The sequence below is a fragment of the Amphibalanus amphitrite genome, unplaced genomic scaffold, assembly GCF_019059575.1.
Source record: "Amphibalanus amphitrite isolate SeventyFive unplaced genomic scaffold, NRLGWU_Aamphi_draft 000486F_arrow, whole genome shotgun sequence".
NCBI classification, from domain to species: domain Eukaryota; kingdom Metazoa; phylum Arthropoda; class Thecostraca; order Balanomorpha; family Balanidae; genus Amphibalanus; species Amphibalanus amphitrite.
This window is the reverse complement of record NW_024881980.1, coordinates 152079-175422: the sequence shown is the minus strand read 5'-3', so window position 1 is coordinate 175422 and position 23344 is coordinate 152079. Positions and strand designations below refer to the sequence as shown.

The window sequence follows — 23344 nt, the reverse complement described above, 5'->3', positions numbered from 1 at the left end:
TAGAAGCCCCGTGAACGGTGAAACATTTTATCTTTGACCTGACCTGTGACGTCATTGGTGACCCCGAGGTCAATGAAATTTTGTTTCCCTCAACAAATTTGACAGGGCTATCGAAAGCCGTTTGAATTTTCTGGATCCGTCCAGTAGTTTCGGAGATACGGGGGGGGGGCAAAAATATGCCCCCCCCCCCACCGCGCGGAAGGTGGCTGGTAGGCCCACCGCCTGCCGGGTTAAAAATGAAGATGTTAGCGGCGTTTGAAATTTTACGATTTTTTTAGGCGAAAATGGCGAACATGACGTCACTAAAACGTCATTTTCTCAAAAATTTTCCGACGGATTTCGCTCAAATTTTCAGGGAACGTGTCAAATTGATGTATGATAAGGTACTGAAAGTTTGACGTCGGTGGCGTAACGCGTTTAGAAGTTATTGGCAAAAAAACGGGAGGGGGGGCAGATTCTGCCCCCCCAGCGGGGCGCGGGTTAACCCGCGCATGACTAGGGGGGGGGGGGGGCTCTACAGAGTCCCCCTCCCGTTTTTCGGCAATATCTTCTAAACCGTTTCACTGATCAATACGAAACTTGCAATACCCTCAGCGGCATCTATTTGACACCTTGTGTTAAACTTTCAACTTTCTAGCTACAAGAGTTTCACCGGAAATGACGTCAGAGTGATGTCGTGTCGGCCGATTTTGATGCAAAATATTGAATTACGGCAAACGCTCTCAAGAGCTCCGTTTTAAAGCTAGATCCAATTTATTTGTATCAGTGGACTACAAATACACTTAGGTATCTATCAAACTATTATTTCGAATTTTCGAAATTTTGAAAATTTTGAAAATTATGTTTTTACAATTACAAAAATATATTTTTTGATTTTTTTTTTCAAAAGGTTTTGATTTTTTGCTAAAGCCGGAATATAATTGATAGAACACACACTGATCAACTACTCTAGCAAGTTTTAGCCCAATATCTTCAAAAATAGCCAAGTTATTTGCATTATTGTCAAAATTTTACAATTATATATTTTTCAAAATCATTTTTTAGTTCGATTTTGACATCGTACAGCAATATAAATGGCACCATCGTGTTTCTGAGCTCAAGCTGCATCTGTTAGGCACCTTTTTTGTTGAAAAATTTCATTTTCAAAATTTGACCTTTTCTGACCTGAAATTGACCTGACCTCCGGTAAATTCAGCTGAAAATGACCTCAAATGACCCAGACGACATTACTTTCGAAATCTACGTGTAAAATGGACCATAAAACATGCGTCATGTGACCGATACATGATATACAATTTTCGTGACCTAGGATGACCTGGCCTTGACCTGAAAAATTCAAAGTATAAGTTCGGTACCCTCAGGGTATCTAAGGCATATGTCAAGGACTGCGTAAACCAAAAATGAGCCTGATCGGACATGTCAGTCGGCGGCCACAGCCTAAATTGTTAACAAGCAAAAATGCCGATAATTTTTACTTTGACCTGACCTGTGACGTCATCAGTGACCTCGAGGTCAATGAAAATAGGTTTCGATCGACAGTTTTTCCGGGGCTATGAGACGCCATTTGAATTTTGACGATCGGCTCAGTAGTTTCGGAGATAGAAGGGGGGGGGGGCTCTGGAGAGCCCTCCTCAGTCACTCGCGTTATGAAAAATACCCCAGTCATGCGCGGGTTAACATGTGGGCGATCATAAATATAATAACTACGTCAGCTGAGCTCAAAGAAATAAGTTGGCTATTTCGTATATTATTTTACACCATTATGTATACTTTTAGGCATAGGGCACATATGTCAACTTCGTGTCAGGATGCCATCCACACACTTTGCAAACGGCTGCGCTCATGTCAAGTCCCAGACAACCCTCAGCTACGGACTATGTTTCCCTACGGTGTTGATAGTCAGCCCTTCCTCATCGGTATTCTTTCCCGCAACCACCATCACGCCACGCCCTACCGGTACCTCAGCGACCCTCGTCCCTCCTTCTCCTCAGCGCGCTCGCCGCTCCCCGGCCACGTTCACCCACTGGCAGCCTGCTCCCACTGCGCGCCTCCAGCCGACACGCTCTCCAGCTGCCGCAGCTGTTGCCGCAGCTGCTGAGCGGCTGCATCATTGACAACAGGCGCACGGCGCAGCAGCCGCTCCATCCAGGCCCAGCGCGGCTCGAGCAGCTGGGCGCCGGTGAGCGGCAGCAGCCGCCGCAGCTGCTGGGCCAGCTGCTGAGCTGCCAGCTCCGGACGGTCCGAGTTGACGGCCACCAGGAACAGGCCCGGCTGCTGCAGGTGGTACGACAGGTAGGTCTGCCGCTGCGCTAGGATGGAGGCCGTCTGGGAGGCGGAGTAGGCGCACAGACGGTCGTCGCCGCAACGAGCCTGCGCGATGAACGGCGGCGAGCGATTGCGTCGACGCACAGGTCCACGGATGATGGCGGATGAACAGACGGAAGGCCGGATGAGCAGATAGACCGATGGATCGACGAAGGACGGCCCAGAAGGATGGATGATTACCAAAAAAGAGAAGAGAAAAGCGAGCTCGGGTCACATTGGGCATGAGGCTGGGACTATGTACATTATTTCTGGGACTGAGGCCGGCTTAATCAGAGATAGAGCGCTAGAAGCTGTTAACTAATAGCGTTAATAATGGTGCTACTAAAAGCATTTTATTATACGAGAAAAAGCGACTGGTTGGCAAATCACACAATTCCCAAAGAAACGGACTGACCTTGCTTGAGTCCAATGCCTCAATGGGCAGGCAGGGTTCTGACTTCTCCCATAGGGCTCGGCTATCGACGCCGAGGTAGGGCGGCTTTCCCAGGACTTCAGGAACGGCTCCGGCGCGGGCCCAACGGTCCATCATGCTGACAAACAGAAGGCAGGAAAGCACTTTCAAGACATCCTTCATTAAAATATATGATGTCAAATGTTGAAAATACACTTGATGACAGAATAATTTCAATCTTTTTATGTGTCATAATGTTTGAAGCTAATAACAGCCAATACCGTAAATAATAAACCAAAAATACTTCTCAACTTTGATCAGATTTCTATGAATGAACATCAGGACGCAGAGTCGTGTATGTCAACTTCCGCCATGGGGACAATTATTCGACTGCAATTTGACGTTCCTCGATTTTATGTCTGGGATTAGACATCGTCCGACATGCAATTCATACCTCATGACTTCGGAACAGCCCAGCAAGCAGCCGAGGCTGATACATGCGACTGCACAGCGATTGGCATGTAATATGACCAGTAAAACGCCTTTTGGGCGACCAACGGAGCGAGCGAGAGGATGGGCCTTGCACGTGCGAAATTGCAAGGGGGTACCTCCAACTAACTTGTGCACTGCACCCTACTAACCGGTCTTTAGCGATGTGCCAAATTTCAGCGCAATCGGCCTAGCCGTTCTCGAGATCTGGAAGCGGCACACTGCACGTGCGCACGTGCAAGCGGGGTTCAAACTGACTTTTGCACGGCACCCTACTAACTGGTCCCCAACCGTGTACCAAATTTGAGCGCAATCGGCCCAGCCGTTCTCGAGATCTGGGAGCGCCCCCTGCACGTGCGCACGTGCTGTAGCACCCCAACCTTAACACATGCAGATGAATTATCTGATGGAGACCTAACTGTGTACTGAGTTTCAATTCGATCGGCCCAACCGTTGTGCCGTTATTGAGGTTGCAATTTTGGGGGTTCTTAAAAAATGTCCAACTTTACCACGCGCCACGTGCGGTGGTAGGCAAGAACGCATGGTGGCCATCACACCACAGAACTTTTACGTCCAAGTGACATTCAGTAAAGAAGACCGCTTGTCAATCGGATGTCCCGTTCCTAAGATATTAGCTTTTGAAGAGCGTCCCCACGGCCGGCCGGCCGCTCATACTCAGGATTTTCCCTTAATTCAGTATGAGACTCCGCTCGCTTCGCTCGCTCCGTAATAATTGATAATGCATAGCGACGGGAACATGAACATCAAATGAGACCGTGCCTGTTGACCTTGTCTGACAACATCCCACTCGCCTGTGCTTATGACTTCTAACCTTGGGTAGTGGGAAGGAAAAGAGATCGTTCCCAGTGGATTGTGGCTGATTTCGCTGAACCGATGATGAGAGGCCTGAAGGTACTCATGAACAATCATTTACATGACTGGAATTTGTTAACAACCTTATGATACGCTAGTGGAAGGGGATATTTGATTCTGAACAGTGTCCAATGATGCAGCTACCCAATTACTTAGGTACTACTAGCATGTTCTAATGTCATGCCTTACGGTCACGAGTCATACCTGCGTGTGCTCGTAGAAGGAGTGAGGAGACTCACCTGAACGAACCGTAGCTGGGTATCTCCGTCAGCCTCTCAGTCGGCAGGCCGGCACATTCGTCCGTGTCGGGAAACCTTAGCCACGACCGCCGCACACTCCACAGCGAGTCAGACTCCCGCGGCACTACAATGTCCTCCTCCTCCAACTCCTTCTCCTCCTCTTCCTCATGCTCCTCGCGGTCTCCGCTGGTCGTCGGAGTCGTGTCGGCACCGGGAGCCTCTCGGTCGCTCGCGCTACGAGCCGAAGAGCGAGGTTCGGATGGAGCTGAGCTGCGCTGGCTCTCCGCTGGGACTCGCGCGTCACTCTCGGCGGCAGTGCTCTCCGGGACAGACTCGAACGCCGACTCGGCATCCGAGTTGACTGAAGTAACCGAAGACTGGGCTTTCGAATCGATTTTCTGGGCAGTTGACGCCGGAGAGAATCCAGTGGTACCGCTAAGCTCTTCCTCGCTGAGGGCAGCTGAAGTCGGCAGGCCCGAAACACCCTCAAGTGGTTGGTCGACCACAATGGACGGACAGCCGGGTACCTGCTGCTCGGGTATTCTGCTCGAGCTGGGAGTCTGCGGCGGACCCTCACTGACTCCGGTCGGCTCGGCGTGTTTGGGTTTAGCGCCGCGGCCCAGGGTGGCCAGCTCGGTCAGAGAGGTTACCTCCCGGGTTCGTGCAATATCCTCGTTGGGAGCGACGTTGGCGCGTCGGCGTCGTTCGGTGCGCGCGCTCAGCTCCGGTGTCTGTGGTACATCACTGGAGGCTGTGCGTGTGAGCTGACCGACTTCGCTGGGCGCCAGCTCGGCCTGGCGAGGTGTCACTGATCCGGCCAGTGTCTCGGCCAGTAGCGGGCGCGTGGGGCCGTGCGCGGCGCCGGCGCGCGCCCAGCGCCGCTGCAGGTGGTCAGCCTCGGTACGCTCCTTCGCCTCGAGGCGGGCGCGGTGCACGGACTCACTGAGCGGAAGAACTAGCACAAGCTGAACTCGTGCAAGTCGACGCTGCAGACTCAGTGCGCCCGCCAGGTCTGTGTGTGTCACCAGGACCTTACCGGCTCGGCGTGCCGCGCGCACGGCCGCCTCTGACAGGCCAAACCGGGCCTGGAACAGCTCAGAGCTCTCCAGCAGGTGTCCTTCGGCGTGCAGCCTCGCGAACTGGGCCGGGCTGACGAACACATACTGAGCGCCGCTGCGCTCCCCGGGTCGCCGCGGGCGGCTGGTGTGCGACACGCCGCGGCAGAACCTGTCAGCCGGCAGCTGTGGCAGCAGGTGCTGCAGCAGCAGCTGCTTCCCGGCGCCGGCCGGGCCGACCAGCAGCAGCGCGTCCCAGGGCGCCGGCGCCGAGTCCGCCGGGGGCGCCGGCGCCAGCACGGCCGGCCGGCGCAGCCGCAGGGCCGTCAGCTGGGCGTGGTCGACGGCAGCGCGGCGCGCCGGGCGCGGGTCGAAGGCGTCCAGCGCCGCCACCGTGTCCTGCTCGGAGACGGGCTGCTGGTCGAGCCGCGTCAGCTGCGGCAGGTGGTACAGCACCGCCATTCGGTAAAACGGCCACTCGGAGACGGGGCAGCGGCTCAGGTCCACGCTGCCCAGACTGGGCAGGCCGCGCAGACCGTCCAGCTCGGCCAGGTCGGCGATCGGATTGGCGCGCAAGCTGACAGAGCGTAGGTGGTTCATGCCGTGCAGGCCGCGCAACAGCTGGATGCGGTTCCAGGAGAGGTCAAGGAAGCGGAGCTGACAGAGTGTGCTCAGCAGCGCTGTCGTCTCGATCTTGTTATGGCTGAGGTCGAGCGAGCGCAGAGGGAGACCCTGGATGCCGTTCGCCCGCCGTAGCTCGTTATGACTTGCTGTTAGAACGCGAAGATGGCGACATTGCTGCACGCCCTCTGAAAAAAAATAACCAAGCTTCAACTCAACAGATAACAGACAAAGACAGGTACATAAAATACTCTAATAATGCAATAAAGGTCCAGTGCCATAAGCGTGATGCGTGATGGCACCTTGACTTCCAAACGGCTAAAGTTTACTGCTTTGCACAGTGTCTCAAGGACTTACGCGATCGTAGCCCACATCACCTACCCAGACTCTGGATGTGGTTGAAGTCGATCCTGAGGGTGGTGAGCGCCCAGAAGCCTCCCAGGTCCGGCAGGCTGGTGATGACATTGTGAGAGAGATCGGCCATCTGCAGCCAGTAGCCCGGACGAAAGCCGAGAACTGTGGTCAGGCAGTTGAAGCTGCTGTCCAGGCTGATGAGATAGCTGAAACGAAACTGTCGAAATAGAACATACAAAGAGACAACCAAATAATTAACAAGGATTGCATGGGTAATACTTTACTTTGCACCTCGAAACATACTAGCAAATATGAAACTTTATCAATCCAGACTAAAGCAACAGTCATTTCATTTAACAATAACACACTTTTTCATACAAACCTACATTATGTCACCGAGCGGCGAGAGGTCGCTGATGTTATTGTGCGACAGATCAATGTGCCGCAAATTGGGACAGTGGTCTATGTGTCGGATATCCTCGATGCCTTTGTTGTTGAGGGTCAGTCGAGAATAGACGCTGCCACTGTCACCGACAGACATGGACAGCTCCGACAGGCCCGTCGGCAGCAGGGAGAGCAGCAGGTCATCCTCTTCTTCCTCTTCCTCCACCTGTTCTTCCTCTTCCTCCTCCTCCTCGTCATCTTCCTGCTCGGTTTCCTCCTGAGCGCTATCCAGACCCGTGCAAGAAGTAAACGGCACAGGGCTTGGTTCGGGCGGTTCGGGTACGCTGATTTCAGGAGGAACCTCAACCTTGTCAGGCACGATGTTTGCCGACTTCTTGCCAGATTTCTTCCCCGGCATAGCTGAGCGTGCCACCAAACTGGAACTGTTATTCGCACTATAAACACGGGAGTTTTTTAAAAGTATTTTCAGAGCATAAACTACCGTCAGCAGTTAAGTGATCACAGCGTGTCAAGAATGGAATTTGCAGACGCGCCAAGATAAAACGCAGTTTGAGACTGAGACGCAGTGATGCGAAACGTTGGAAATCTGAATCCTCGTGCCATATCAGCAGGGGCGTTTCATATTGGCAGAATGAACAAGGCGAACTTTCATTTCGTAGATATGATCGTCTGCGAAATCATTGTGGGCCAACGAGTTTTCTCAGTAATTCTGCTACCAATTCTCATGCTATGTTCAAAGAGACGTTTACAGTGAGGGTCGAACTTAGAAAAAACGAACTATAGCTTATACCTAAGTGTAAAGTTTATCAACAGGACGGGCTAGGGTGAAAACAGAGGGACGAATTGTGCGCAGCTCTGTTAAGAGGAGAGAGTGAAAGTTATCAATAATTTATTCGGTATTTACTTTTACCTTTTACAAAATGAAAAGGCGCCTATTTACCATCTTTCCTCATCATAAACACGCACAATTTCTTCTACATTTCTATGTAAAATTATTAAAGAAAAATATAACATAAAAACCGATAATAGGTATACATCACACATACATAGTCGTATAGACGTACTTAATTTTCAAGAAGAGCTCATTGCACCTACCACAGTACAAAAAACCTTTTTGATTTAAAGTTTTACTAAGAACAAAAGACTTCATTCGAATATGAACATTATACCAGAGCAACGCCATATGGCGACAAACAAGCGGTCGTAGTGGTGACATTGCACGTGCACACGTGCAAAATAAGACCTCCAGCCGACTTGAGCGGCAGCGGGACATCCTTTTCACCGGTTTCTTACACCATATCAGCTTTGAGAGTTATTTCAAGGATACAACTGATGTTATAGACTAACAAACTATCGATGTTAAAAACCACTTATTATGCTGCCTGTGTAGGAGACTGTCAAAAACCGACCTGAAAACGGTTATCGACCATACTTTCTTCAACGTTTAACCCGCGCCCCGTTGGGCTCTGCCGAGCAACGCGCCCCGTTGGGGGGGGGGGGGCCATTTTGGCCCCCCCCCTAAGATCTCGAGAACCACGCAACCTAGCGACAAGCGGCAAACGGTGTTGGATAGCCCTATCAGGGAACTACCTTGTGACCCAATTTTATTGACCTAGGTCAAACCGATGACGTCACAGGTCAGGTCAAAGGTCCAATTTTCACCGTTTATAGGCATTTCAAGAAATGCGTTGTAAAATCGAGTAAAATGCATTTCATTGAAAGTCATCGATGGGGAAATGTTCTTCAAACACATATTTTGCTATTTGAGGTCACTGATACCAGGTCAGGTCACAGAGGTCAGGTCACGGGGGGGTCACAATATGAAAGTGTCGTGTGATACATGTTTTATGGTCCATTTTACATGACGAATGCGATTATGTGGGTCAGGCAGCCTTTGGGGCCAGCTTAGGTCACGTTTTGGTCAAGGTCAGGTCAAGGTCAGGTCAAATTAGGTCAAATTTTAAAGTTAATATTTTTGCATAAAATGGGTATCGAATCGATGCAGCTCGTCACGGGGAGTTCAATGGTGGTCTTTGTTTTGCCGTACGTGGTCTAGAATCGCTAAAAATTGAGTTCAAAAATTTGACGTCATCATTTTTGAACAGTTTTTTTCGCTATAACTTGGCCAAAAAACGAGATATCGATCTGAAATTTGGTGTGTATATAGAAGAGCGCAGGGACTATCACATATATTCCGGTTTTTTTCGAAATTCGGAAAAATTTTGGATTTTTTTTAGTTTTTCTAAAAAATCAATTTTTTGAATTTTTTTGGGTCAAAAACCCAAAATTTTGAAAATCCGAGATAGCAGTTTTGTAGCGCCGTTTTTTGTCTACTACACCATATAAAGAACTTTGAAATTGCTTGATAACTGTAGATTTGGTGAGCGTTTCAAGATTGCATGTTTTTTGGTCATTTTTGCTCGAACATGACCTCAGTTTGACCTCAATAACTCCTGACCTAAGGTGACCTAAGACTTGAAATTTGGTGTGAAGGTGTCAAATTGATGCCCGGGAAGGTACTGAAAATTTGGCGGCGCTGCGCGCCGCCGTTTTCTTGCTATTCAGGAAAAACCACAGGGGGGGGGCCAAAATGGCCCCCCCCCCAACGGGGCCAGGGTTAATAAAACTGTTATTCTGGTAAGGTTCTCGACGATATATAAACTAAGTGCAGTGCATCTATACCACGGAATGTAATGGACAGATCACGATTTAACCACGTTAAGCGTGTAACTCGAAAGTAAGCAAGGAGGCGCCCGTATTATAAACGCACACAGTGTTCTCGCGCTAGAAAATCAAATATTTTCGCAAAACCACGAAAACAACTTGACAACCTAAACAAAATTCGACATTCTTGTGCAGTAGTGATTCGGGTAGAATCGACGGTTTATTTAGTACTGGTAACGGCAGTTTACCGTTAATCTTCTCATTCATTTGATTTTTTTGTACTTTTTTATTGTGATTCATAGTCTTCGAATATACAAAGAAAAGCTGTAACCAGAGAAAGACGCAACTTTGTGACGCTGAGGGCTTTAAATGACTGGAATGCTCTTCCAGAAAGAGTGGTTACTGCCCCAACCCTTAGCGAATTTAAGAAACAAATCGACCAGCTTTGGGCAACGTCTCGTTCAAGCAATGAATAAGCTTGCCTGATGCATCGTCAAAATCAGCCACAAAGTTGAAAAACATCCAAACGAAGGAATATCGTGGAGAGAAAGTAAAAGTGAAAGCGAGGAAGTCGCAGGCCCTTTGCAAGGGGCCTCTTTCCATGGACAGCTTCAACTTCAACCTCAACTTCAACTTGATTAGGATTATGAATGATTTTGCGGATTGGCGTTTTTTTATCGCGAATTAGTGAGCTTAAAAAGTGATGTGGCCCAGCGCGGTTCGCTGCGGCTACTGCCAAAAGGCGATATCAATTATCAAAATCGCAACTGTCTAGACACCGGAGAAGGCCAAGATTGCTTTACCGAGAAGGCTGCATCCGTGGCTGCCTACGACCCGGCCCGGCCGGCACCGCAAAAGCGAAGGACAACCGGCTGATTGTATCCTTCGCCAGTGGAGCTGCTGCTTCTGGAGCTGCTACTTCCGCTGCCCCAGTTATAGCGAGAGACGCCAGCCCTCTGGACCAGCCGCTGGCTGCTGTCGCCTACCTGGAAGGGACCACGACACCGACAGGGGCCGGTAAGTTGTCCATTGAAATGATCGTGCAGTTTGGCAGATAGATGCTCACGCTAAATTGCGTTGTACGGGAATCGCTGCTCCGGGAAGCGTTTTTTTTTCGTTTAGATGGAATCGATTTTGTTACAAGAGGTGAAGAAAACGGACAGCGTTGTCGAAGTGCTATTTATTGTTTCTGAACTTAATAGCGGGTTGAATAGTGGAGCTCGGCCCAGGTGGAAATTGGTAGGGGAGAGTGGGGCAAAGCGGCCACCCGGGGCAAAGCGGCCACCCATCGTTTTAGCCCTTCATAGCTGGCGTCAGTTCCAATTCATGGTTTCCAATTATACTTCTCTGCACGGTCGTTCGAATGAGCCAGACCGGGGTTTCAGGCCCATCACCATTGTTCTGTGAAACACGGAAAAGCATTTCTTGCCAGGTTACCAACTATGTTTACAATTTTTAAATGTTATGTTATTCCATAACCGTTTGGAATTTTTATAAGCGTTCTTGTCCATGCATTGCATGGGTATTGTACATGTATTCTACCAATTTTAATGTTTTTTACCCCACTAATAGCTAAGCTGGAATATTTTTGTCTCGGACGGTATGCGCGGGGCAAAGTGGCCGGGGCAAAGTGGCCACCCCCCAATTGGGCATAAGTTGCTTCCATCTGGATAAAAAACATTATTTATATTCAAATGTGTCGTCATGCATTCATCTTTGCCACTTTTCAGTTGCATGAGTTACCAAATAATGCAATTAAATGTTTATTTTCATGAAAATCCTTTCTTTGTTTACCTACAGGTGGAAGATGATAAAGTAAACATCCATCCTCGCTTAACCTTGTCACCATCAAATACCCTAGTCGTACACGAGGCAACTATTTTGTTTCTCATATCGGGACTTGAGAAGACGCCGGTGGCCGCTTTGCCCCAGGGTATGGGGCAAAGTGGCCAATATGCATAGGTTTAAAGTTTTGTCAATATCTTTCATATGTGAACGCCTTTGGAAATAAAACGCAGTTGAAATTAAAGGCAACTTAATAGGGATCACATTGGTATAGAAAGAATCTTTCCAAGTTTAAAAATCAAGCGTTGGCATCGTGAGAAGTGTTAGGGTGGCCGCTTTGCCCCACTCTCCCCTACATGGCACTCGCTACTCGTTACCCCTCATGCAGACACGTGCTTTGCCTTTGTCAGGTTCGGTGCAGGCACACCAGCTTGCCCCGACACTGACGAGTGACGGTGGTTTTCCCGTCGCCCCTGATGCCGGCGAGGGGCCAGCCAGACCCGTCGATGCGGCGACCGCGGTACCAGCTGACGCTGTCGAGCAAGAGCGCGCACATTTCACTGGTAGGTGAAAGACAAGGCCGAAGCATGCCCTGCATTTTGAAAGCCGTTAGATTCGGAACCACGAATGGCAGCTAATTCAACAGCTCTATGTATATCTGGAGCCATTTCCGCACTGCTGGCGGAGATTCTCGATCTCTAAAGCTTTACGAACTGTGCTCGCTCTTCCTGCCATCTAGCGGAAGAAAAATGTCGCGGGCCGCGGCAGTAGAATCGCCATTCCGTTCCTCTCTGTTGACTATCACGTCAGCACAACATTCGTCGGTGTTTTTTTTTCAACCGCTTATTCTAAGCAGTAACCGACGGCACAGTCTGGAGGACTGATTGGTGTTTCGGTTCTCCCTCCAGGTACTGCATCGCAGTGTCGCCACCATGCACGGAGGACGCCAGAGGACGGCCCGTCAGTCTTCACGGCCAGCGCGCTGGGCCGGCACGGGTCACACGCTCGGTGAAGTAGCTGCCCTGCGCGTACAGCTCGACATCATCTGTGGTGTCATCCCAGCCTTTCTTCAGATCATTCACTCGCCGCTTCAGCCACGCCGCCGCCGGCCGCAGCCATCCGCCCACGGAGGAGATAAGTGATAGGCCGACCACACCACAAGAACAGTGCTCTCCGTGTAAATATCACGACCGGAAGTGCGCGAGCTACTCACTGGGAGACGGCGCTCGCGCTGACACTGTTTCCTCGACGTTTATGCAGCTCCTGGCGAGGTGACCGGTCTTGCTGCAGGTCTAATAACGCCGTGCCCGGTCCGCCGTGGACCGTGGCGACCCGCTGGTTTGACCGACCCGCCGGTGTCTTGGCGTCTCACACCCGCTGCTGCCGAGAACACGTTCGTCACTCAACACTGCCCGCGCCAGGATGCTAGCCAGATCCAGGCGTTCTGCGCGCGTGTCGGCCCGAATTGTGCTGCTAACGGCGTCTGGTAGCCCGGCGATGAAAGCACTGGCGATGAAAGCACCTACCCGAATGCAAGCCGAATGCAGCAAAAGATTCTCCTCCAAGTGTGGAAACCGAGCGTCGTGCGCGCTCCAAATTTTAATACAACCAATTTTTGCAGGCTTTTGACTTTGAAAATTTCACCGGCGCAGTTCGCACAGTTTCGGAGCAATAACCCGCCAACAGAGACAGACTCACATACATCCATGCATAGTTTTAGAGCTTTATAAAAGTAATTTAATTTGTAAGAGTGAAAAGAAATAACCTCATGCTCATTAATCTCGAAATTAAAAATATTAATCCAGAATATATTTTTGTGAATGTCACTTCTTCGTCGGTGGATTAATATGCAGAATTGATTCACACATCACTTCGAAGTGCACAAGATTATCAGAGAGTAATTAATTCAAACGAATCCAGTCCACCATCCAGCCTCCAGGCTACACGCCCATCTGCACGAGGACCACCATGTAGGTCATGTAGCCGGCCAGCGTGGAGCCCAGCAGCTGCCGGTTGATGCTGAACACACCGGGCGCGGCTGCCGCCGGACGCAGCCAGTTCACCAAGGCTACCAGTCGAGCGGCCTCAGCAGCGGCGGCTGGGTCCTCCGGGGGGTGACGCAGCAGCAGCTCGGCGGGTCGGCGGGCGGCCTCCTCCAGTCGCTGACCGTCCTGGCAGAGAACAGCCACCAGCAGAGCCGAGCGGACACTCAGCAGGGTGACGTCCGCCACAAATATGGCGGTCTGCGGCCTCGAGTCCGACATCGCCACGACCAGCATCGAGATGAGCACCGTGTGTGCCAGGTAGCAGACGGTCGGTGGAGCAAACACGCCGCTCAGTGTGGCCGTGAGGTCGGCTGCAAAGACAAAACGCGCTCGGAGAGAGGCGAGTGCCGGTGCGGAGCTGGATGGCGGAGCAGGAGGAGGCTGGTATTCGGGCGTCATATGCGTCAGGCAGTCCACCGACATGACGGACAGGTAGCTGGACGGGTCACTCGAAGGGGCAGATGGCTGTCCACCAGCCAAGTCGCCGGGTGGTAAAGCTGCAAATGACATTGTAGCTGTCTTGTTCTGGTTAGCTTGGTCGAGTCTGGACTCACTCGCAAACGAAGAGGTCGAAGGGTGGCTGCCCGGTCGAACGATCCGCTCAATGTCGGCGGATATGTCGTCAAACAGCTCCATGCAAACTTGCATCAGAAACGTGAAGAAAGACACCAGAACCAGTCCTCGACACATCTTCATCACTTCTGCGAGATTCATAAAGATAACTGGCAGAGATGTAGAGCTAATGGCAAGAGGGTCTTCAATGGTTCTCCAAATCATCAAGCCACTTTCGGCGAAAAATACAACAACAGTCAGAAGGAGCATGAGATCATATCCAGCTGACTTGTGTCGGCTGCGGCTGGTTGTTGTCACCAGGCGGTCCACCTCCCTCACGAGGTCGGCGATGCGAGGGCCGCGCAGTGCTACCAACCAAACGGAGGCCACCTGGGCGAGGTTGGTGAAGGCACGCAGCACCACCTTCACCAGGTGGCTGCCGATGCGCAGACCGCCGAACGACTGCGGCGTCAGCCAGCTGATGGCGTGCACGCTGTAGATGACGGTGACGGTCACGGCGGTGACGCCCGGCGCGCTGAGCAGTCGGAAGCGGGGCTGCCGCCTGGCGCACACAGCCCCGCACAGAGGCAGCACTCCGGTGGCAACCGCAGCCAGGCGCCAGACGAGTGGCCAGCGGCACAGCACGCTCCAGGTGCTGCCGACCTCCACCGGCTTCACCATGGTTGTCTGCCGACGGTGTGAGAGCCCACTCACCCTGGGCCGAGCCATACCGGCAAGAGATCTCAGTAGTATGCGGTGGGTATCAGAGCGATGACCTTGCGGAGCACTGGCAGGCCGCTGTGAGGGACTGCAAGCAGAGGAGAGACACCTTCTTTCGGGGCATGAGGTTGATGCGCAGCTCCTGATGCCACCGCGTTCGGTGGGTCTTTGTTTGGTGCCAGCCAGAAGCCGTGGTCGATGAGACAGTGGTCTGTTTGGTTTAGTAAACACCCAGACGTTTTACATCGTCCAGTGTCAATGGATGGTCATCGACCGGTTCACCGTCAAAAGGCAAAGGCGCTGCTCAGAGTTCTGCTCCAGTAGTGGCCATCAGAAGAAGTACTGTTATCAATGTTTGCCGAAAGCAAACCTTTTAAGGAAGCTATTTCATAGTGCAAATAGTTATCAGGGAAAGTGCAAAGGAAATTGCAAAGCCAGCAACAAAGGAAACCATCTTAAAACCATAATATTTACTTGAGTCAAATCAACAGCAAAATACCAAGGAAAATCTAAAACAGCATCAGTCGGCTGAAGTGACCTGAACATAATATCACTAAAAGTAGGCATATCTAACTAGTTATCAATTATGCAATTTAAGCATACCTTCGTACATTTTAATGTAATAAAAAAACAACACGTAAACTGACTTACCTAAGTAGATAGCCAGCCAAAGCTGGACACCAAGGCTTATTGTGCGTGTCGCCCCAATTCAAATGAGCAAAAAATTAGTAAAGTGCAAGTTCGATCTATTTTTTACATAAAATCATGTGAAAAACGGTTCCATGTTTCAAGGTTCTATCACAAGCTGTTGCATTTCTTTTCGAAAGCACTGTTCGCTGTTATGAATCTGCGCAAATGGTAAGTGAAATATTCTGCTCGTTAAAATCTCAATGGTCTGTTACTCAAGATAAAGCGAAGACAATGACGGAATCAAAGTCATGGGAAACAAACGACAGCTAGGTAAGTTGGGTTAACAGAAGCTACCCCACCCCCCCAAATTTATAGATATGCATCGCAAATATACTGCATAGGTTGGCAGCATTTGTGCATGGAACGTTAGTAAATTAGAAATGGAAGGTTTATCTTACCCCCCATGATTTGGAAGATAAATTGGTACCACTTAACCCGCGCCCAGTAGGGCTATCGGAGGACCATACCACCTGTGGGGGGGGGGGGGGGCGTTTCGGCCCCCTTAGATCTCGGAAATTTACTGGCCGATTTTCAAAATTCGAGCGGCGTTCGATAGCCCCACCGGGGCTTGTGACCAAATATCATTGACCTAGGTCACACCGATGACGTAACAGGTCAGGTCAAAGGTCGGATTATCACCGTTCACAGGCATTTCAAGAAATGTGTTGTGAAATCGAGTAAATTGGTAAGTTATTGAAAACCATCGATGGTACATACATTGTTCGTCAAACACATACTTTGCTATCTCAGGTCACTGATACCAGGTCAGGTCACAGAGGTTAGGTCACTGGGGGGTCACAGTATGAAAGTGTCGTGTGATACATGTTTTATGGTCCATTTTACATTACAAATGCGATTATGTGGGTCAGGCAGCCTTTTAGGCCAGCTTAGGTTACGTTTTGGTGAAGGTCAGGTCAAGGTCAGGTCAAATTTCAAAGTTGATATTTCTGCATAAAATGGGTATCGATTCGATGCAGCTCGTCACGGGGAGTCTAATGGTGGTCTTTGTTTTGCTCTACGAGGCCTAGAATTGCCAAAAATTGAGTTTGAAAATTTGACGTCATCATTTTTGAACAGTTTTTTCGCTATAACTTGGCCAAAAAAAAAAACGAGATATCGATCTGAAATTTGGTATGTCAATAGAAGACGGTGGGTACTATCACATATATTCCGGTTTTTCAAAACTCAAAAAACTTTTTGGATTTTTTGGCTAATATATACAAAAAAAAATCTTTTTTGATTTATGGGGGTCAAAACCCAAAATTTTAAAAATTCGAGATAGCAGTTTTGTAGCCCTGTCAATTCTACAGCTTTTATGTCTTGATCATTTTTCTGTATCTTCAAAGCTGTAGGCCTGACAGCTCTTCTCGCGAAGGTCTTTTTTTCGGTCGAAAATGGCAGAACATGACGTCATTCTGACGTCATTTGTGGCCATCCTATCATAGCCTCTGGAAATTTTTTTTGGTCACAATGTGTAAAATTGATGCCCGGAGAGGTCCTGAAAGTTTGGTGGCGACACCTCCAGCCGTTTAGGAGATATCGACGGAAAAGGACAGGGGGCGCGGGTTAACTGCAAACACATTTCTTTTCTAAGTCGCTGTTCAGGATGTCAGAAGACAGCCAGCACCAAACTTCCCCGTGTACGGAATCCGCGTTGCAGGATTGACACTCTCCGGGACAGCGTCTATAACCTAATGTTCGTTCCATTCTCCTCGATAACCACTGAATCTGCCGGCCTCATCCGTTGTTCAGAATGCGCCGGCTATTTGCCGTGTCTGGTGGATGGATAAACGACTTACCCGGGGCGCCATGTGTTCACTGTCTCTCTGCAGGGGGCTCTGCTGCCCGGGGGTCACCGTGAAAAATCGAACCACCTCTCCAAGGTCACAGGTCACCGACCGTGAGCGCGACTGGCCTGCACACTAAACGTGGCGTCTTCACCGTCCGATTACAATAATATCACCGGCCGACCAGCGAGAAGTCTGCTATCGAGTTCTGCACGAGCTGGGCCCTGCATACGAAAGAGGTTTCTTTGGTAGGCGATCGCCTACTCCCGCGGAGGCACTAGAGTTGGAGCTCAGTTATGGTTGGGAGGAGAGGACCGCTAATTGATTTCGACTTGTCCCAGTCTGCGGTTCCTCTTGGACTGACGTGACCGGAATGCGTAGTTCGCAGTGGTCTGTGTCAGAGCGGAAGGGAGGTTCTGTGGCAGTGCAGCGGAGGTATCCCGGTGAATTTTACGGCCCTCAGGACATGTCAGATACCTGCATGAGCACATAAAAGCTAAATGCGTATTACCTACCTACCTACATGCACATGCCAATTATCGTCTGGGCTAAGCAGGTCACACCTACAGGGTGGCAACAGACCTCTCGCTCGAGAATGGTTCAGGAGACAAGTGGTAGCCGATTATCTAACACAATGCATGCTGGCACAGTGCAGAGGTAGTGACGCAAAGCTGACCAATGACCCTGACCCGCATCGGCCAATGAGCAAACTCAGGTTTGGATGGGTGGAGCTAAACCAGATGCCGTTCATTGAATCACGATGATAAGACTTTCATTGGAACTTATCTTGGCTTGTAAAACACGAGTGGGCTTTCATTAGAGCTTATCTAGGCTTGTAAAACACAGACAATTCTGGATGCCTCAGAAGACGTCGGGTTTACATGGATCAGATGGATTGTTATCTAGAGAAACACAAACAAAATAAATGCGATGAAATTGAAAATATCCCCTTGTGAATATCTTAGAGACATATTTAAAATAGTGTTGATGTTACAAACAATCATTAAAATAGAAATCAACATATTTTAACCCGCGCCGTCTTCAGAATAGAACATTTGCCTACTTTCACCCCAATGTAGTTGAAAGAGGAGGGCAGATAGAAGAAGAATGCGATCGCGCCTCCATTCGCATGGCACACAACGGACGTCAAGTAACTGTAGGTCTCGGGTGATTCAGGTTGTGCCTTCTGTGCACCGATATTAATGGTTTCTCTGATTAGAGTCATTTGATATCCATCGATGTCTTTGTGGTGTAAATGCCAGAAAATGCTTGGTTACATTATTAGTGCTGCCTATAGTGGTCACTAATATGTGAGTGAGCAAAAGCTAACCAAACTGCCCCTGGCTTCTGGAACAATCGCTGAAGACTGATCGAGTTCATGACACCGTACTGTAACAATGGAGACCTTGGTAACCCACAAACACTGTGTCAGTGGTCGCTGGTGGGGACACAGCGTCTGCGTGTTTCTAGATTCTGTGTTTATCGGCATCGTTCTGGGTCTGGGGTTGGATCCGGGACTGGGCTCGAGGAGCATCCCAAATCAGTCGCTGGCTGAGGGCAGCGGGGTCCAGACGGCGCTCCACACGACTCAGCAGATCTTGGCTTTGGATCTTGGCTACAGGGTAACTGAAGGCAGACGAACATTTATTTGAACCGAATCCTGAAATTCAGCTGGGCGATAATCACTGCATATTTGCATCCAATAAGGTTTGGCTCGATTCCTTCACAGCTCGTCAGTAGTTACTCCGCTATGACTGTGCGCCACTCTCTGTTGGTGGTGCTGGTGCTGCTGGTGACTCCACCTGCGGCACCACATGGGCCGGTGCAGTACCAGCGCGGCGGGGTGCAGCGCTCAGCGCAGCAGCTGCCGACGCCCAGCCGCCCCCTCTCGAGGCTGCAGTGCGCCGCCTACTGCTCCCGCCTGGCGTCCTGCCACGCCTGGCACAGCGACACGGACTCGCAGAGCTGCTCCCTGTACCAGGCCCAGAGCGACGCCGACACAGACGTCCTGGACGACGAGAGCTTCGGACCGGTGCACGGGCACGTGGCGCACACGGCGGCCGCGGCTGGCCTGACCTACGGCCTGGTCACATCACGCGGCACGTGGGAGGCCGGCCGTGCCGCGTGTCAGGCTCTGAAGCCGAGCGGCTTGCTGGCGGCGCCCAACACCACGGCCGCCTTCCAGAGGGTGAACGCGCTGCTTGTATCGGAGAAGGAAACCTGCGAGAAGTCCGCCTTCCTGGGGTACCAGTGCTCCAACACCACCCTCGAAACCTACGACCAGTCCGGCCAGCCGGTGGTGCTGCAGGCCGACTGGTTCGAAAATGACGGCGACCCAATGTGCAGCGGAGAGGAGAAACCAGATGACGGAGATGCATTGTGTTTTGTGATCAACGAAGCGATTCTGGAGATGGAAGAGTGCGACGAGACCAAGTGCGCCGTCTGCCAGTGGCCTGCTGAGCAGCCGTAACGTCCGACAACATCGCCAGACGAACCAGAGCTTCTCTGTGCAATCGACGCCGGCTGACTGCAGTATTTGCACACGTTATTCCTGTAGATAGAAGAATTGCTTTCCTATGAATTGTTTTCATCATTTTACAATGACTGCAATGTATTTCGAAAACTCGTGGCAAGTCGCACCCTCATGTTGCATCGTCATGTATTTCGAAGTGCTTTAGGTCGAACAGTTTCATTCACCTCTTTCAAGGCGCGAACATATCCCTTCAACGCCCATGTGTTTAATTAGCACTATCAACAAGCACTCTTTTAGTAGACTGATGTGCATGCAAATAAAATGAAAATAAACATTTGTTCGGCATTTTTTTGTGTTTGCTCCAAATAATATTGTATCGCCACAGTTATGAATGATAATGAATTGAAAGGGATTCTGAACAATTTAATACCAACCAAATAGTATGATAGAATGCGAACGAAAATGTGTAAATATATATTGCTGACCGGGCCGACGAAGTTATTTGGAAACGAGGTTTGCAAAATTGACGTAGGCCCGAGTGCGGAGCACGAGGGCCGGAGTCAAATTTTGCAAACCGAGTTTCCAAATAATTTCGTACGGCTGAGGTCAGTAAGATTTTTCCTACATGCCGCATACCTATTAAAACGTTTTGACAGGTTTTGGTGACACTTATACAATTTTTTTTTGTCCATAATTTCCTAACAATGATTGCGCTACTGCTGTGGATAAAGCTTTGAAGGAAATTCATAGATGAAAATGCATCAAAATACCTTGCTTCAACCGGAATCGTCTCTGAAAATATTACCTCAAAATGGCACAACAATCGGATATCCAAGGAACATAAAACACCAGTATAACGCCTTTTGGGGCGACTAACGGAGCGAGCGAGAGGGTGAGCCTTGCACGTGCGGAATTTCGAGGAGGTACCTCCAACTGACTTGTGCACGGCACCCAACTAAGCGGTCTCTAGCGATGTGCCAAATTTGAGCACAATCGGCCCAGCCGTTCTCGAGATCTGGGAGCGGCACCCTGCACGTGCGCACGTGCAAAATGGGTCCCATCTGACTTTTGCACGGCACCCTACTAACTGGTCCCTAACTGTGTACCAAATTTGAGCGCCATCGGTCCAGCCGTTCTAGAGATATGGAAACGACCCCTGCACGTGCGCACGTGCAGCAGCACCCCAACTCTGGCACATGGATATGCATTGCCTAGTGGGTGCCTACCTACATGCCAACTTTGAGCGCAATCGGCCAAGTAGTTACCGAGATATTGCAACAATTACAAAACTGACACCTCTTCGTTTTGCACGTGGCACGTGCATAAGGGGTCACCCACATGCATCGGGAATAGTCCAATACTTGGTAGAAGGAATGGAGCTACCCTGCAAAAATTACCGCATGTAAATCGGTCAAGTGGTTGCTGAGATATAAGCCTCGCAAAAGCGTCCGCACGGCCGGCCGGCCGCTCATACTCAGAAATTTCCGTTAATCTAAGGAAAGACTCCGCTCGCTTCGCTCGCTCCGTAATGAATGATTTGTCACGACATAAGAACAAGAAGAAGGTATACAATTCCTAGTGATTAAACGTGAATTTTCCAGTCTTCTTGCAAAAATATTTGCTTTATATATGTAATTGTGCTGTGTTGATGCCCTATGTTCGTGAAATACACTATATCTTCCATATTCTACATGTTTGTTTTGAGGAAAGGACTATACCTACAACTGTCAAATAATAACTCAATAAATAAATAAACTTAGGCCCAAGGAAACGGTGGACATATAAAACGAAGATAATACAACAGGCAATAATGGATTTCGGTTAACAGGCGCATATCTAACCATAATTTTGGCTTTGTAACCAATACAAAATATTTCAAAGCCCTTTATAAGCAGAGCAGATATTTTTTTACCAAAAATGTTAGTTTTCTAATTTTACGATGCAATTATCATGCAATAATGATGTTAATTATACATTCCCTGGGTCAATACCTCTGGGCTAATGCGATAAGCTCTATAGTTTAGAGGTCATTGCCCTGGGCAGTAAACCCGGGCAGTAAACTTTTGTTTCCTGCCCGGCCTATCAAATAACATCTTGGCATAACATGACATTTTGACACCGACAGTTTCTTGGTCATAGTTTTACTGCCCAGCTCGTGCTGTGCTTAAGACATACCCCGGCATGTAGGAAAGAACAGCACTGCATGGATACTGAGTCATCATTCTTTCACTAATGTTATTCGGCCGCCTTTTGGTTCAATGCTCGGGCGCTGTTTACTCAAGAGGAATCACAAAGCACACATTATTCAAATCACGGCTACCTGATTCTAAAAGAACAATAAACATCCGCAATGCAGGTGACCCTAAACTTTATTCCAGAAAACACCAACAAAACAAGCGTACACATTCGACAATTCTCTGGATGCCGATAAAATTGAAAAAATATTAAAAGGTCAACCCACCCACAAACCACAAAAATTAAGTCTAATTATACCAAGCAGTAAACGATAGTACCACCATGGTGTTCAGGCAGTGGCCTTTGTTTTGCAGGCATCAATTGCTAGAAAAAAATTGCTAGAAAAAAGCATAAAACAAAATTTTGTAACAGGAAAATTGGATGGGAATCACGGCACGATGTGGCAGATAACGTGAAAATGTGTTGGCGACAGTTTGCTAACAAATCCCTTTAGACAAGTAGGTAAGAATTCTCGACGAAATTTACTCGCGCGGCTCCAGGGTATCCAGCCAAACGCGCGGCGCTGAGGAGGGGTTAATATTACCCCCACCACCTGCCAACTCAAGAACCAAGAGCCGAATAAACGGAAGGCGACAATCGAAAGGTCGTAAAGAGAATGTTCAGGTGAATGCTTAAAATGATCTTAAAAAGGTCAAATGTGAGGTCAAGGTCGGGTTAAAGGTCATGTGTTTAGAGAACAAAGGAGAAAATTTCAAAATTATTTTTGGGCTTCTAAAAGGTTTCTTTTGATGCAGAATTTTACGCGGAGCTCAAAAGTGCTATTTTTATCTTTCTTAGTTGCATACTTTGGTCAAAAACTAATTTGAAAGTTTTATGGACATTTTCGAAGATTTTGGACGACATCAAAGCTCAAAGGCATTTTGAACCGATTGACTTGGAATTTGGCGTATAGCCCATACATGCATGACACACATACTGTATTTTTTTAATTTCAATTTTCAAAATTTTGATGTTTTCTATTTCATGTTTTGAAAATTGCAGGGTCAAAATTTCAAAATCTTAAAAATTTGGGATATTTTTTGTACAACAGAGCATTCTGAGTCTTGTGATGTTTTAAAGTTTGAAACTGCTTATGAAGGAGAAATGGCTGTTTGAATATTGGCCTAATTTTGCCAGAAAATCGCGTGTAGTGACGTCATAAAAAGTTATTTTTTCCAAAAATTATCCGACAAATTTCACCAAATATTTTGCAGCATGTGTAAAATTGATGCAAAAGAAGGTACTGAAGGTTTCGTGTTGATAGCTTACGTGGTTCGTGAGTTATCGCAAAAATCCGGGAGACACCCCCTCCTCCCCCCCCCCCCAGCGCCGCGCGGGTTAATGATTTTGACAACTAAATAGTTACCTAGACCAGGGGCGGATCCAGAAAATCTCCAAGGGAGGGGCCATTAGAAACCAGGAGGCCCCCATAATCCCACCTGTTGGAGGCCCCATCTTCCCACTTGTTGGCCCCCCCCCAAAAAAAAACTGCGTCTATTGAGCTTATCTAGCTGTTCAGGCAACATCTCAACATGAATAGCCACTTTATTTTCAGGAGGCCCCCTTTTCAGCTTTTTAACTTTTTATTTTATTTTTGAAAAAAATCGGCCAAGGGGGGGGGGGGTCATGGCCCCCATGGCC

General features: G+C 49.0%; 1 protein-coding gene and 1 long non-coding RNA gene across 2 annotated transcripts; one reads left to right on the top strand and one right to left on the bottom strand.

The window, feature by feature from the left end:
• Nucleotides 1–1730: 1730 nt before the first annotated feature.
• Nucleotides 1731–7407, bottom strand: LOC122392426. The gene is made up of 5 exons (XM_043387251.1): nt 6734–7407; nt 6375–6553; nt 4318–6181; nt 2720–2855; nt 1731–2370 (listed from the first exon to the last, which is right to left on the bottom strand). Exons 1-5 carry the CDS (start codon nt 7147–7149, stop codon nt 2017–2019), a joined length of 2949 nt encoding a protein of 982 aa, XP_043243186.1. The 5' UTR covers nt 7150–7407; the 3' UTR covers nt 1731–2016.
• Nucleotides 7408–9467: 2060 nt separating this feature from the next.
• Nucleotides 9468–12824, top strand: LOC122392425. The gene is made up of 3 exons (XR_006258512.1): nt 9468–10433; nt 11612–11764; nt 12110–12824. It is a non-coding gene; the product is annotated as an uncharacterized LOC122392425 (long non-coding RNA).
• Nucleotides 12825–23344: the final 10520 nt, after the last annotated feature.

Coding starts and splice junctions, on each gene's coding strand:
- LOC122392426 (XM_043387251.1), bottom strand. CDS start 7,149: ATGCCGGGGAAGAAATCTGGCAAGAAGTCGGCAAACATCGTGCCTGAC. Junction 6,182..6,374: donor CAACCACATCCAGAGTCTGG/GTAGGTGATGTG, acceptor ATTTTTTTTCAG/AGGGCGTGCAGCAATGTCGC. Junction 2,856..4,317: donor CCCAGCTACGGTTCGTTCAG/GTGAGTCTCCTC, acceptor TCTGTTTGTCAG/CATGATGGACCGTTGGGCCC.